Genomic DNA, 16647 nt, shown 5'->3' with positions numbered 1-16647 from the left:
TCCTCGATTATCCGCGTTTTAAATAATACTATTAGTGATCAACACTCTACAAACAATTTCTTTACTACATTGTCTTGGTCGTCAATTGTTTGGTGTTGCTTTGATCGTTTGGTTGAGCGACCATCAGACATCTTGGCTGGAGAGGTGGGATAGGAGCGGCCAGCATTGGTCTTTGTTGGAGAGAGTAGTTCGTATTGTCCATATTGGAATCGTTTCTTATTGGACTTTGGTGATATTATTGGTGATGCAATGTTTGGCGTCCTCTTTGGTGAGCGAAGTAGTTGATAAAGGTAATTATTTAGAGGCGTCTTTTGTTGTTGTTGTTGTTGTTGATGTTTGGTTGGTTCTCTCTTGATTGGAGTGATGAATAGGTTGGTGTCATTGGCTTTTTGAGTGTTCTTGGTTGGGGAGTTAATTGATGGAGTGGGTGGTGCAGACAAAGAAGAGGATGATGGCGATGATGCTAGAGATAGGTGCATCCAGCCAACCATTCCAGGTGAACGTTTTGTTGGTGAAGTTGAGAATGGATCCTTAAACAAGTTAATACCAAGTATTCCGTTTGAGGGCCTTGATGAGTCGTCAACTTGAGGTGGCAGATAAAGGCTAGAGTCTATTTCAAAGCTAGAGTTTGATTCATCGTCAGTGGATATATTGGAAGTGTTGAGTAGAGAATGGTTCTCTAGAGTGGGAACGTTCAAGCCTGAGTGTCCATTAAATATGTGTTAGTAACGAACGAGAGATGGTAGCTAGCTAACTCTAACAACAACAGACATACTATGTAGGTATTGTTTGATACGATCAATGGGCCATCGTTGATTATTGCCAATGACAAGATCTGGCTCTCTTAATGATTGGTTCTGTCTTTGAATATCTATGTGGTGATGGGATGTTAGTAAGGTTGGAGTGATGGTAAAGGACAAGAGTAATTAAACATACTAATCTTTAGTGACTTGTGAGTTGATTCCTGAACACCTTGTTGTAGTTTGAATTGGTTGCATAGACGTTCCAGTGCTGATGCAGTACATTGTGTGTTGGAGAAGTCAATGTGAGCAACCGTGGGTAGATCCAGACAATATGGAAGACACTGATCAGTGACCAACGTGTCTGACAGGATCAGAGTGTGAAGAGATAGGAATCCTGCACGCTTGTTCAGGTTCTTAATATAGTTGGAGGTGAAGACCAGTGAGTCATCGGTGAATGGAGTGGACTTGGCAATGAGCTTGGTGAGTGTGGTGCATGCCGAAAGGTGCACTAGTCCTTGATCAGAGATGTTGCGCACTCCACTAATGTTCAATATCTCAATACGTGGCATCTCTTTGATCACAGACAGAGCATCGTTATCAATGTTGGTCGATGATAGGTCCAATGATAGTAGTTTTGGTAGGTCTAAAAAAAGAGAGATAACATAATGTTAGTATATATAATACACATAAGTATTCTATTTATCACATACTCTTCAATGGCAGTATTCCATCAGAGCCAATCCTCTTGCAATTGGACAGTACCAATGATCGTATGGTGCGAATCTCTAGGAGGTCATGATATTGTAAATAAATACTATTCATGATTGTAGAGTGACAATAATAACTACTTACGACTGACGGCCAGTAAGACAGAGTTTGTAAGGTCATGGCATGATTTGAAGTCCAAGTGAGTGATAAAGTCGAGAGGCAATGAGAGAGAGTAGTGATGCAGGAGACTGATTGATAGACGATTGGCACCAACTATTGTGTTAAACAATTTACTATAAATATCAACGACTCTTATATTATTAGAGTTTGGACTTGTAGCATTGCTATTGTTGTTAATGGTGTTGTTGCTGTTGTGGTGTGAGGATGACTGTACAAGCTGGTAAAGTATAGAGGATGATGTCGTAGAAGCCAATAATCTATCTACTTGGTCAATACATAAATGTAGTAGTGTGCATTGTTGATCCATTTGTTATTGCTATTGTTGTTGTTGTTGTAGTTGTTGCATATGAATGGCCTCATCTCTAGTTGTAAGTGTTACTCCTAACCTCTAATTCATTGTCCACATGAAACAATGCCTATAAATTTTGGCGCCAATAATTTATTGAACTTCATTTCCATAAATTAAATACTATGGTATAATTATGTGACCATATCTCATCAAGATATCACATGTGAGTTCTCATTCTGTATAGCCTCCTCAAATAACATTCATAACATACAACCTGATGAATATATCTTTATATATACTGGAATGCCATGCTTACGAAACGAAAGAGATTGGAAGAGGATGATGACAACAACAACAATAATGACGAGATGGAGGACGATAATGACGACGACGTCGATGATGACGATGATGAAGGTGCCAATGAGGTGAAGATAAAGATTAGACGACTATACATTGATAATAATAATATAAATGCTCTACATTTGTTGAATCATCAGCAACAACAACAACAACAACTACATCTACATGATCGACTACCTCTTTACAATACTCAGCAACAACAACATGGCACCACCGCTGGTACATTCTATCATCAACAGCATCAACAACAACAAATAGATGATGATGATAATATGAGGAGTGATTCTAGTGTTGTTGTTGATGAGAATGTAAAGAAACAGTATCATATCTACATTCAACATCAACAGACATTGAATAGGGACAGTCTCTATCAATCAATATCAAACATACACATATCGCCAATGGTGTCTGATGATGCTCGAGCAATCACACCGGCGACATCGACAACTGTCGACTACAAGACAACCGATCAAACACAACCAGGTTCACTCTACTCTGGCATCAACAATACTTTGAGACTGGCACATATAGACAGAGTTAGACAAAAGTATGGATTGAGGCCACTGGCTAATCCACAACATCAGCAACAACAACAACATCAACAACATCATGGGCAGCATTAGTAGTAACGACCAAGGTAATCATCATCACAATAAACATAAGAGGTTTTGTGAATAGCGTAAGCTATATATATTGTTAAAGATTATTGGTGACCTGAAGCTATTACAGGTAAGTTGTTGTTGTTTATATTGGATCATGATGAGGCATACCAAACGTTGTAAGTTTGGTATAGACTCTGTCCTCTCCATGTTAGATAGATGGTGTGGATACCAGCACTGTTGGCAGGGAACTGGCATGACGTCCATTGTGTTGAGCCAGTGATACATGGAATAACCTGTATCACTCCAGAGACTGGATGGGCAGAAAAGATGTTTAGTTAGTTAGTCTGGCAATATGGTATCATCATGATAATTACATACCATCAATTGAGTAGACCGGTTGTTCATATACGTATGGCGTTGGGAAGGTGACGTTCTGTCCACTTGCAGAAAGTGGTCCAGTGGAGTTGAGGAAGCTGAACAATGTGGAGGAGGAGATTTCAAACTGTGCACCAACAGCTGGATCACTGTTGTTTACCAGATTGTATCCACCATTGGTTGGGATTCCAGTGATCACACTGTAGGTTGAATTGGAATAAAGGTAGACATTGTAGTAGGCGCTGCTAGCCCAGTACGACCTGGTACTGTTGACAAAGTTGTAGGTGGACAGGAACGATGTGTCGTACTTGCCCAGTGGCAAGCTCATTTGGGCACCATTTGAATAGTCCTGATTGGAGAACGTAGATGCTGGGTAGAGGTTTCCATTGTATGGTGAAGTGGCATTGTAGAATCCATAGTAGACATTGTGGATGGTGGTCTCCTTGCTGGCTGGCAGGTTGAATGTAGCCCTATTCATAATTGGTATGAGTGATGCGCTTTGAGACCAGAACGTAACCGTCACATCACCTGGTGGAACATTGATGGCCGAGTAGATTCCATTGGGGTAGGGTGTGTTGCTCATAGACCAGCCACGGCCATTAAAGTAGAAAGTGTACATAAAGTTGTAGTCTGTTTGGGGTGGTGCAATGCCAGTGTACTGTCCTGTGACGTTGTTGTCCATGTAGGCATAGAGTGTCAATGTTGTACTGTATCTAACATTAACCTCTGTGAGTCCAAACAATGGAACACATCCTAATGGGAACTATTGGTTGAAAGGTGTATGGCGTTAGTCGACTATCATAGTCAATACAAGTTAAATGTTAACTTACACTTTCACTTATAACCATGTACTGACAAGCAGTTTGGTTATTTGGTTGACAGAATCCCCAATTGGAGATTTGTGTAGTTCCCCATCTCACCGTCATTGTTGCCTTGCTTGCGGTCAGTGTTCCTATACAGCCATAGATGGAAGTGCTTCCAACAGGGATGCTGATGTTCTTTGATTGGGTGAGATCAACGACGATGTTGTTGATTGAGGCAAAGTTCATACTTTGGTTGAGGCCTCCAACAACAACAATGGTGTACTCATTCTGATTGATCATGATGTTGATGTAACCAGTGGTGTCAGTGGTGTAGGTCGTGACATGACCAGTCGAGTCGGTGAGATTGATCGACACACCGCTGATGGGGTTCTCACTGCCTGGTGTGTATAGTCCATTGTTGCTAGTGTCATTGAATACAAAGAGTTGGAGATTGACCTGGTTGGGTGTGATGTAGATCTCTTGCGATAGCTGACCACCAACAGACATTACCATCCATGCAATATTGTTGGTGACATTACATTGGGCAAATGTATGATTGATGAATCCAAGACACTGAACGTTGCTATTGTCAACATAGTTGATGCTTATGTACGATGTATCAGGGGTCCAGTTGACACCGACAGGCACAAAGTTGGTACCACTGATCTGGATAACGTTGGTACCACCTACAGTGACCAATTTGTATGAAGAGATCGATGGAGGTGTGTAGGATATGTAGTTGATTGGCGCTTGATCAATTGCTGCTTGGCCGCCCACTGAGGCATTGATCACTAGATGTGCACCAATTCCTGGTGGAACAAAACACTCGATGAATGTTTCAAATGGACTACAATAGTAGAGTTGATTGGGTCCAGCATAGACATAGTCGATCTCTGTTGGTGACAGTCCCCATCCTTCACCATTGATTTGAAGTGATCCTCCTGATGTGGACAGAGGATTGGATTGGATCACAGATGAGATCACCGGTGGCAGATAACCAAACTCGGTGTAGAATGGCGATGTTTGGTCTCCGGCTTGAATCGTGATGCTCTGGTTACTGCCGACACCTTCATCCAATAGTACCTTGATATAGGTGTTGCTGTACTCTACCACTTGTAGCAATTCGTCTCCTAGGAACACCATGGGTGGAGCGTTTCCATCGCCCATTGTGCCAAAGCCATCTCCGTGAATTACAATGATATCACCTGGATCACCAGCTGGGGGAATGAAGTCGGATAGTTGGGGCGCTTCATAGTCGAATGATACTTGTGGGATTGTTTCCAGTGTGAATGTCGATGTCTGTCCTCCCACTTCAACCTGCACTGTCTTGTCTTGACCAATTCCAGATGGAGAGAAACAGGCCAACATTGTGGATGTGATGCCGAGGATTGGGTAGCAAGGTGTAGACTCGTCGACCGTGACCTTGGCAGAGTAGGGATCGGTACCAAAGTTGGTTCCAGTCAAGGTGAGTACTGTACTGCCTTGACTGTCAAGGGTACTGGGTGAGACGCCAGTGACGGTTGGTGCATCAAAGGAGAAGTAGAACTTGGTTCTCTGGAGATTAAACAATGTTGTTGAGCTGAGGAAATAAAAGTCAAGGTTGGTTCCAACTCCGGCAGGTGTGTTGAAGACGATCTGGGTTGATGAGATGTACTGAGGATTGACAATTGGATAGTTTCCAATTTGGATGTCAATTGAGGAGTTGAATCTGAATCCGTTGATTGTTGATGTGGATCCACTCTCGGTGGGTCCGGCCATGTTGGTGATATTGACCACGACAGGGCCAATGCCAGTGCACAGACCATCGAAATTATGAGCTTGGAAGTCACTGGTGCTCATCATTTGGATGTCACAGATCTTGGAGTTGATCGTGGCAATGGCCATGCCATCATATTCACTGGAGATTGAACCATTGTAGTTGGGTGGCTTGGGTAGGAAGTAGGCATTGAAGTCACCAAACTGAACCTGTGAGGTTACCTCTGATACAATTGCACTCTCAATAAAGAATGTCATAGAGACCATTGACATTGGAGTGCAAATGGCGATCAATGAGTTCTCCACATCGATGTACTGGTAGCACAGTTCGATGAGACCTCCAACTTGGTCACGGTTGAGTTCTGAAATGAATTCGATGGGCTGACTCTGAGTCTCTGACAAAGTATTGGTCAACAGCACTTGGATTGCCTGATTGACTCCAGTGATGGTGGTCCACTTGCTCATTGCTAGTGCCAATGAGTGAAGATTAGCATTGCTAAGCATGGTCACTTGAGTGTTGTTGAATGCCTTTGAGGTGGTTGCCAAGAGCTGTTGGATCGGTGACTCAAGGTACATTGAGTCAATGTCCAGTGGCGTCAATCCATTGTAAAACTCATCCAACAGGATTGAGTTGTTGACCAATTGCTGTTGTTGATCCTCAATTGCCATGCTGGCCGACAGCTTAAACTTTGGAATGCTCTGATGCTTAAGAGAGTTGGCCGACTTGAACAGAGTATGCACGAGGGACTTGACAACTACCACTACTGGCTTCTCGATCAGGTAGTTGTTCTCGAGTGACTCCTTGTTGGTTGGGGTCAAGAAGGCTGGATTGTTCAACGAAATAATGAGCTGCTCCAATGATGTCACTCCATCTGCCTGACGAAGTGTGATCACCTTGTTAAGAAGTTGTTGCCAGGTGATAATGTCAGCATTGTTGAGTCTGTTTGTCCTGCCTCCATTTCCATTGGCAATAGAAGGATTCATCATGTCCCAAGTGGCAGCGGCAGTTCTGTAGAACAGTTGCCACTGGGTGGGTGTCTTGACGTCAACTGGCTTAGCCTCTGTGTACGTGCCAATGTTGTTCATTGCAGGGAAGTATTGTTGCACGCAGGCATTCAAGGATCCATCCTTGGTAGCTATTGGCGGTATTTGCTAGAATGAATAAGATATGGGTGTTAGTTCAGAATGTACAAGATGGATAATGGATAGTTTGTCTCGTTCGATTACTTACATTGTAGATATACTTGGCAATGGCATATAAAACACCATTGGCCCAGTTTGGAAGATTGTTGTCAATGTTGTAGATCAGTTGGGCCTGTGGAGCATAGTTGGATTGTTGGAGTGCAAAGCCCAACACAACGTCGTAGGATAGCTCTTCTTCACAGATTGGGGCAAGCTTTCGGAGGGTGAAGCGACCTTCAACTGATGGTACCTGGAGCGCTGGCTCAATGATGTATTGGACTGGTGGCAGGGTGGCTGGGTTCATATGGAGGCGACCCCTCATTTCTTGTGTGTAGGCAATCACCAGGAAGTCATTGATGGCCAACACGTCAAAGGTTCTCAAAGCCATTGTCGCAAGGTATGCTTGGTTGTAGGCATTGGGGAAGACAACGGGTGGAGGCAATGGCAAGGCCTCTGTCATTCGAGTTCTACGGGCATTCTGGTCGTTGCATGGATTGGCAGGGAACATTCCAACAACAAAGTCACAAATGGAGGCAATGGTGACATCGACTGCAATGTACTCCAGGGCAAACGTGTCATCAGAGACATAGGCACTGATACTTGGATCTGCTCCAATGTTACCAAGGTTGATTGCTCCAGTACCACTGTCTGCGTTGGCCATTGATGTCCTGAGTGAAGGAAACTCTGGGTTGATATCCTGAGCATTGGGAAGTGTGGCTGCTGTTACGACACCAAACATCTTGGGATTCTTGGAGGTGACGACACCATTCATGGCATCCATGATCTCAAAGTTGATATCATTGGCCCATGCACCCCTTGCAATCTTTAGAGGCTGGATGATAGACTCATAGAAGTACATCGAATTGATAGCTGGTTTTTGGACTGTCAGTGTTCCAACTTCCTATTGTTGTGAAATAAGATTAAATGTAAGTGTATGATTCAATAGAGAAAATAATAACAACTTACAATTGAGTTATATGATCTAACCATGCGATTGAATTGATATGATAGCAATGGGCTTTGGAAGCATAGTGCTCCACCTCCTCTGGCACCCTAATAATAATTCATGGATGTGAGATTGATTGTGTTAATAGTTGTTATCCTCCAACAAGTATAATAATGTTTCAAACAACATACTTGACCATTGTGTCTGTTAGAGTCACCGACACAGAACATGTTCTCATTGGCATTCAAAGCATTGGCACCAACTACAGGGTACATTGGGATACCCATCTTGGCGTGCTCATTCTTCTTGCCAGTGTACTCATAATGAGAGTATATCCATGTGCCCGTAGGTATATCGAATACACGGACGTTGAGGTTTGGAGGGAAGTCTAGAGAAAGTCGAACGAGTTGTTAATAAGTTGATTTTCTATACTCCAGATGGAATGGTGTACATACGAAGATAACCAACGTTGATGACAGCACTGTTTGGTTTTGTTTGAGTTGCACCAATAGCATAGAACATCTCAATGAACATCATTCTCTGGTAGGTGTTGGCAATCACTGTCCAAATGTCAATACCGTCATAGGTATTACGACGATCGTTCACCACAATGAAGCGACTGAGTGCGGGTGGATGGATGGCCGCCACTGCTGGGAAACCTGCATTGTCTGGATCAATTGTGGTCTTCATAAAGTAGTTGGCTGTCATTGCACCAACATTGAATGCACCAGATTGCCAGTAACAGATGTTTTGGACATTGGGGTTGACTGCAATCGCCGCCAGGCAGGCCGCTGAGAAACATGCCTGGGTGCACTGAGCTGGTGCACCACCATTTGGAACACGAGCTGGAAGTCGCTCCCAGAGTGTCATGTAGTCGTAGAAGAATGGATAGGTGTTCTGCATGACCTGGTTCCATAACAAGAGGTTGGGAATGTTGTAGGCATGATCTATCAACACAGCGTCATTATGGATCAGATAGTTGAATGGTTGTTCAAGTCCATTCCATTGGTAACAGAAGAAGTGTTGATTGTAGTCGGCTGCACCCAACCATCTGATGCCTTGATTGATGTTGTAGTAGCCTCCACCACTGATCGCTGGGAACACTGGATTGGAGTGCATCACGTGGATACCAGAGTAGAGTAGAGTGACTGGGTCCTGTTCAAAGATTAAGAATCCTTTGAGATGACCATGTCCGTGTGTAGGGTTCACCATATTACATCTCTTACCAGCGTTGTCACGTGATCCAATCTGATCGTTGAAGAACATGTAGAAGTAATCTCGGTATTGATCAAATGTTGCGGCCAAGGCACTGTATGGTGCTTGGTTGACATCAGAGAGACGATCCAATCTGACCAATTGATCACGGGTGTCGTCGAGGTAAAGGTAGTTATCGGTCTGACGGATCTTGTAGGTGAACCACCAATTGACGGGACTGTTGGATTGGTCGGGAAGTGGTGGTCCCATACAAGAGAGTCCATTGCCAGTGTATTGCACTACGTTAATAGATGACACTGGAGGGCCACCTCCACCAGGAACGACACTTATAACAACAGGATATGCACCGTTAGCAACTGGGGCTAGGTTACAACTGGCACGGTCCTTGCCTGCTACTTGTGGAAGGACAGCAACGCCTGGACAATTGACACCTCCAACAGTGATAGTAATACTTGCTGCTACGGCACCAAAGCTATTACCCACACATGTGATGGCTACGGTTCGCCTGGCATTACCCTGTCTTGGTGTGACAAGGTCGAGATTTGGTCCAACATAGCTGATGGTTCCAGTGGTGGGGTAGGTGACACCGGCTGCAATCACTGTGACTGGGTAGTTTCCTGGTACATTGGGTGGGATTGGACAGCTGATCTGTGCTGCAGTCAATGTGCAACCAACTACGAGAACGTTGTTGATGTTCACAATGTTTACGACGTCAAGATGTGTTCCATCAATGGTGAGCACACCACCTCCAGCTGGAATGTTAGTTGTTTGTCCTTGACCAGTGATTGTCAGATCATAGTAGGTGAAGGTGATTGCTGGATCGTAATCCTGCTCATAGATCTTGAACGTGATTGGGAATGCACCAGCCGCTGCGGAAACGGGTGCATTGCAAGAAAAGTGAGAGGCATCTGGCATTGCCAAGCCTGTACACTCTAGTCCGTTGATGAAGATCTTGGTGTAGTCGGTCAGAGGGTTGACGGTGGGTGGTGTTGGGAAGTTGGTGAATGGAATGGAGATTGGTGTGACGACGTGCATGAAGCCATCTGCAGGGGTAGGTGCCTGTAGGGATGGTGAAACAATGACAAAGGTGGCAGTGTTGGATGAAGTGGTGCCAATCTGAACGATGACATTGTTGTCTCCTACGGCAAGCAAAGAAGCATCAATGTCGATAAACTGTGCGTTCTCATCACTTGTGATCTTGAACGTATTGATGGTTTGAGTTCCGACCTGAATAGCAGTTACACCAAAGAAGTTCTTTCCCTTGATCTCAAGTGGGAAGGTACCCTTGGTGATAGTGTTGACGGGCACCAATGATTGGATAACGGGAACTAACAACAGAGATCAAAAGTTTGTTAGTTTGAGTACAGCATCATCGTCATCAGTGGTTTGATATACATACCAAAGTAGGTGAATTGCTCGGTATTTGGTGAGTCATATGTTTGTCCATCGATTGTTGCCACCAAGATAAAGGTTGCCTCGGAGGCACCTCCAAGATTGTATGCCGAAGTAACACAATCAAATTGGTTGTCAGCGATTGAGGCTACAACGATGACACATGCTGATCCACCAATCGTAGCAGCGGTGACCTCCCTGAGGAACAATCCAGTCACTCTGACTGTGGTACCACCAGCTGCAAGACCAGACTGTGGAAGGATCGTCAATATTTGTGGGGCTATTGAAGGCAGGCCGATGTTAGTAACAAGTGACATGCAACAACAACAACAACAATATTACAAAAAGAAGTAATCGATTACTTACTATATACCTCCAGGTTGATGGCAGACAGTACGGGTTGAGCTCCGATAGAGATGGCCAGTGCTTCATTGACAAAGTTGCCTGCGGCCACGTCAACAAGTGGTGACTCACACGTGATCTGTGTGTCACTGACTATGACAATGTTGGTACAGTCTTCACCTCCAAAGGTAATGACTGAAGCAGGTCTACTCTTATCGTCATAGAGATATAGTCCATTTAGGGTAATGATCTGTGTTCGTCCTGCTGTGATCCTACTGGGCACAATGTTGTTGACCACAGGCACTGTTGTTTGTATGTGTACGTATATTTGTGTGAGTAATGATCAGAATGATCAGATGTTTGTTGTTTTTTGAGATTACTCACGGTGAAAGGTCAATTGATCAGGTGAGGTTATAGTAAGTCCACTGTATAAGGTAACTTGAACTTGGGCGGCTCCTGCACCAGGTGCATTTCCAAGTGTACATTTGATTTCATTTGGTTTAAAGTCAATCACATGACAATTTACACCTCCAACTGAGACTACTGGTGTAACATCCGAATCCGACAGTCTTAAGTGGTCACCATTAATGATTAGAGGCTTATTGTTGGTGATTGGGTAATAATCCATTGGCAATATATCTTTGATCTTGGGTGCTGTTGTGTATAATGTGTCGATGTTTTTGGTTAGAATAATAAAAGTAGATTGTTCTTGATGTAGTTATTTCAACATACTTAGATACTCAAAGGTATTGGTGAATATTGCACCACCATTGTAGATAACATCGAATTGAATATCATTATTCAATGGTCTCTTCTTGCTGGCGTTGGATGGTTCAGGAGGTACAGTATACGAGTAGAGGTCACCAAAGTGGAGGGTCAAAGCAAATACTGCCACAGTGCCAGAAGGTGAGGTAACTTGAACTATTGGTGCAGATAAAAATCCTGTGCCGTCAATGAGAAATGTAGTTCCTCCTCCTACATATGAGAATCTAGGAGACATGCTGTTGATCACCTGGGCATGGGTGGTTAGAGCACAACAGCTCAATAACAATATCACCAGTAGTAGGAGTGATTTAGATGTTGATGTTGATGTTGTTGTTGTTCCACCACCCGATAGCAAGTGCCAACCATTATTGTGTTGGTGGTAGTAGTTGGCCATTCCTTGAGAGGTATGGTATTAAATTGAATACTTGATTCTGTAAAGTTCAATGTTGTAATGGTAGTTATTACTAGTTAATTATTATTACTTTAATTTGATATGATTAGGTATGATTACAATATAAACAAAAACGGTCGTCTAAATCGTTGTGCCATGTGAATAGTTATGACGACTGTAGTAATAATGGGCAAGCGAGTCAGAAGTCATCATCTCTTTTACCCAATTAATTAATTTTGTGCGGTCGAAATCTAGGGACTCGTCTGTTCACCATTACATCAAGAGGTGTGCGATCACTGTCATCATCATCAACCACTCTATTTTAGGTGGAGAATTTGCCTCCTCCTATCAAAATCAATGTGTCTTTTCAGGCAAGACACCTTGTGCATGGGCAAACCATGAGGCAACCCCACTCACCTGTGTAGGGCAAGATTCATCGGTGTGTAGTCTGTCCACACTGAAAAAATCAGCTGTGGTTCTCGATGGCCAAGATCAGTGATCAATGGAAATGGGTGAGGGAGAGTTTATGAGACAATGCGTATTGTTTAGTCTTGGTCTGACAGACTGGTGGCAGGAGAGTTGGATGCCAAGATCAATCCAACATCTCTTCGTTCTCACTTGGTCTGACCATACCTGGGATGGCCAAGTTCTTCTTGAGCAGGGCCTCTCTCTCGGCAGCCTTCTCTTCGCTGTACAACTCGACATTGTCTGAGCTTTGGAACTCCTTGAGGGTGATGAGGAAATCGCGAACGGATATCTTAAACTCGTTGCTGTTGACGTTGGCCAGCGAGAACAGCTTCTGGGTCATGGCTAAGACATGGTTCTTCGTTACGTTGGGGGAAGACGACAGGTACATGACAATGATTTCACGGACATACTGTGAGTTGGTCATGCCTGCAGGTTGTGGTGTGGTGGCCTGGTCCCATATTGGCACCTTGACCATTCCATTCTCAACCACCTGGAACATCATCTTGATAATGTCACATTGTAAATTAAATCCTAATCAATGATTGAATGCGTGTTAGTAACCTAGCCGTGATTATTGGCAGTTACTGGTACAGGTTATCAAATACATACCAGACTTATGGAATGAATCAGTCAGAATGTACAATATATCGGTGAGCAATGGAACCAAATAGGTCTTGAAGAAGGCATTGGACACCTCCTGGCTCTTTGACACGTTCTCAATAAGCTCCTTTAGGATGTTGAGTCCAGTCTCTGATATGTTCCTCTCTGTGTGCTTGAATGCCCAAACGACACAATCGATTAGCAGTTTGAACTGTTGAGCGGACAAGTTGTGGAAAACTATTGGAATACAATGTAAGTATACATGATAATGTCAGAGAGTTGTAGTTGGTTGTTGTTGTGTTGAGACACTTACCGGTGAACGTGTTGGAGTTGATTGCTCTGATCAAATTAAAGAAGTTGATCCTGTGCGTTGGGAAGTCCTCAAAGTTCTTGGTGATCATGCCAAGGGTGCACTCGAACACGGCCTCCAAGATCTTGGGAACATCGGGTGGAATGAACTGCTTGAGAGAGGTGACCACTACCGACATGAGGGAGAGTACCTCTGGGTCGCGGGCCTCTGGGATGTTGGTCTTGTAGTCGCCCAGAACAGCCTCCAGCATGGGTGGAATAAAGTTCTTGTACACCATCATCTTGTCGTCGGACTTCTCGATGAATATCTCCAACAGCTTGAGAGTTTCCTTCTTGACTGCCTTCATGCCAAGACTGAGCGAAGAGCGGATTTGATCTGGGTTCTTTGAGATGAAGTCACTGTAGGTACGGTAGACGTTGAGCAAGTCAAGATAGATCTTGGTGATTTGGACGAGGTAGCATGAGCCCAACGATGAAGCAGCGCGGCAGTTGGTCTTGAGAATGTTGACAATGTTACGCGTCATCTCAATATTCAGGATGGAGTCGACGTTGGAAGCAGCCTTGGCCATGATTTGAGTCCATGACTGGTTGGGTAGCTCCATGAACTTGACCACAAGACGATCACGAGCTGGTGGATCGGTGAATGAGCTGATCATGTAGCCGACAGACTCATAGAACGTGTGCACTTGGCCAGGCTCCAGGTCGGATATGTAGTTTGGCAGGTTGGTCAAGAGCTCGTTGATGAATGGCTGAGACTCCTCCATCTGTAGGATGACAAACTTTCTCTTGCACTGCTTGGCGATCTTGAGGAATGTGTCACAGGCCATGTCTTGAACACCAGGGTGTGGCTCGTGCATGAATTCAAAGAGCTTGTTGACAACAGTCTTTAGGAACTTCCAGTGGTCCTTGAGGAAGCGAGGATACTGGCCAACGATGTACATGATGTCACTGGCAACCACAGCCTTGTTGTCTTTGCCACGCTTGACTTGGCAAAGTTCCAGTAGCTCCTTGATGACGGTGACCAAGAACTTCTTCTCCTGGTCCTTGTTCTGTGCTCCACTGATGGAACCGATGGCCCAACAAAGAGTGTTGATCTTCTGGAAGGACCACTCCTCGTTGGAGATCAAGCGGTTCAGCTTGTCAAGCATGATGTTCTGAGTGTTCTCAGGGTCAAGGTTGGTGAGGAAGATCAAGGTCTCACGCATTGACTCGTAGAGGGTAAGCGAGTCTGTGTCCTTGGTTTGCTCACGGACAATGCAACCGTTCTCATCCTCCACGACGATGACCTCCTCGGGCTTGGCCATGTGTGAGATGAGGACCACTCTGACCTTGCTCATGATGGACTTGTAGAGGCTCAGACGAGGTGGCACAGCCATGAATGTGTAGGCAGACGTCTCGCTGTAGAGATTCGATGCCAAGTAGTTCCAGTACTCGAGGCATATCTTGAATATCTCCAAGTCCTCGACATTGGAGCATTGGATGAGTATCTCGTGTCCAAGTGCGAGATATGGTACGTTCATGGTGTTCTCCATGATCTTAAGATGTGCCTTGAAGAACGTTGTCAAGAAGAACGTCAGTGAGTGGATAAAGTCAGTCTCGGATTGATCTCCATCCTCATAGTCACTTGGTATCTTGGCTAAAGTTGTTGGTGATCAATCAATGTGTGTGTTAGTGTATGATAAAGGATAGGTGGTGTTGTTGTTGCTGCTGCTGTTGTGTACATACCTGGATCGGGCTTGTAGAACTTGAGTGTGTTCATGAATTGGTCAATGATAAAGACGAACACTTGGTCATACTCTGGTCCCAAGCTCAAAGAAGCAATCTCAACCAAGCATTTGAGTGTGGCGTTCCTGAACTGTGGCTCTGGGAAGAACTTCAGGAGCAGTAGTTTGACCAGCTTGGACGGCTCAGGTTGTGGGTGGGTCTCGATGATGTAGTGCAAGGGAATCCAGTTGAGGAATCGCTGGAGGGTGTCCAGCGTGGCCTTGATCAACGAGGGTCTTGTTGCATTCTCTAAAATGAACTGGCAAAGCTCATTGATCAATGAGAATTCCTGAGTGATACGATGATGATGATGTTAGAAGCTATTGAAAGAATAGTAAGGACCAACTGTAGACATACCTTTTCAAAGCTAATCTTAAGGCTTTGTATCTTTGCCTGAGTCATTTGCTCCTCAGAGTATGTGAAGATCTCCTCACTCAACACCTTGAGGATGTTCATATTGTTCTCACAGAGGGACTCATTGGTACGGCTGCTATTTACAATCTCTGGAATGAATGAGGACCAATGGTTGGGCCATTCTTTCTTAAGTATCTATGATTGGGGGTGGAACAAACAGTTAATATTTCAATAGGATCAATTGCTTGTTTGTTAGTCAGTGTACTTACTTGAACAAAGATGATGTTCAACTTGTTCAGGAACTGTCTCTCGCGAGCAAAGGACTGGGGATCAGAGCTTAGACGGATGATCAAGCTAACAATGTAGTTCTTGATGCCCTCGCACTGCTCCCTTGGGAGAGCTTTCCATTTGTACTTGATCAAGCTCTCCAAGATCAAGAGGGCGTAGAACTTGGTCTCAGGAGACTGTGAGTACTCGAGGATACTGTCAACTTTGGTCCAAGAGTCGGGATGCTCTTGGAATTGACCGAGGACCTTCTGTGCCGTTTCTCTCTGTGAGTGGTGAAGACATTAAGAGGATCCGATCAGTATGATGCAACGATCACGGGCCAAACAGATGAAATGGGTTGTGTTTACATACCTCAGGTACACTGGTCGAATAGTACATTACACGGACGACACTATCCAGGAGCTTAATGTCAAGCTGCTCGTTAAAGTTGAGTATTTGCTCCATTATATGTCAATGATGATGAAGATGATGGTGATGATGGTAATAGGCTTGTTGACACTTGAAAACGACAATCAAAGGGGGTTTGATGATCATCAGTGGTCAAGTTCAAAAGTTGCCGCCATAAAACAAAAAAAAGTTGGTAAAGGAGAGAGGGGAAATAGAGATAAGAAATGGAGAATAGAAAGGAGAAGAGATAAAGGAGAAGAGATGGAGAGATAAGAAATGGAAGAAGAGAATAGAATTGAGGAGAAAGAAAGGGTGAGACTATTAGCAACGTTCAATAAAGCAAATACAATTCCCTCCAAATTAATTTACCTTGTTTGTTTGTGGGTAATAATAGGTTGTAGAGGATGAGGTAGATAGGCTCAGTATACA

The 16647-nt window shown here is 44.1% G+C and overlaps 4 protein-coding genes across 4 annotated transcripts; 1 reads left to right on the top strand and 3 right to left on the bottom strand.

Moving 5' to 3' along the window:
* Positions 1–38: 38 nt before the first annotated feature.
* On the bottom strand, positions 39–1565 carry SAMD00019534_027700 (hypothetical protein; the record flags this gene model as incomplete). The annotated part of the gene is made up of 4 exons (XM_012900903.1): positions 39–700; positions 776–871; positions 937–1386; positions 1454–1565. The coding sequence occupies 4 exons, from the start codon at positions 1563–1565 to the stop codon at positions 39–41; spliced, it is 1320 nt and encodes a 439-aa protein (XP_012756357.1).
* Positions 1566–2228: 663 nt separating this feature from the next.
* SAMD00019534_027690 (hypothetical protein) lies at positions 2229–2903 on the top strand (the record flags this gene model as incomplete). Its single annotated transcript, XM_012900902.1, has 1 exon — positions 2229–2903. One exon carries the CDS (start codon positions 2229–2231, stop codon positions 2901–2903), a length of 675 nt encoding a protein of 224 aa, XP_012756356.1.
* A 131-nt stretch (positions 2904–3034) lies between these two features.
* SAMD00019534_027680 (hypothetical protein) lies at positions 3035–12051 on the bottom strand (the record flags this gene model as incomplete). Its single annotated transcript, XM_012900901.1, has 11 exons — positions 3035–3192; positions 3261–4020; positions 4088–6967; positions 7047–7898; positions 7964–8050; positions 8135–8331; positions 8399–10486; positions 10558–10830; positions 10917–11195; positions 11277–11546; positions 11625–12051. 11 exons carry the CDS (start codon positions 12049–12051, stop codon positions 3035–3037), a joined length of 8271 nt encoding a protein of 2756 aa, XP_012756355.1.
* Positions 12052–12646: 595 nt separating this feature from the next.
* Positions 12647–16281, bottom strand: SAMD00019534_027670 (hypothetical protein; the record flags this gene model as incomplete). Its single annotated transcript, XM_012900900.1, has 7 exons — positions 12647–13047; positions 13126–13353; positions 13430–15061; positions 15151–15478; positions 15547–15738; positions 15813–16094; positions 16183–16281. Coding segments are annotated over 7 exons (3162 nt in total), but the record flags the coding sequence as incomplete, so codon positions are not given.
* Positions 16282–16647: the final 366 nt, after the last annotated feature.

The sequence above is a fragment of the Acytostelium subglobosum genome (assembly GCF_000787575.1).
Source record: "Acytostelium subglobosum LB1 DNA, scaffold: scaffold5, whole genome shotgun sequence".
NCBI lineage: Eukaryota > Evosea > Eumycetozoa > Acytosteliales > Acytosteliaceae > Acytostelium > Acytostelium subglobosum.
The sequence above is the reverse complement of the archived record's forward strand: the minus strand, read 5'-3'. Positions and strand labels throughout refer to the sequence as shown.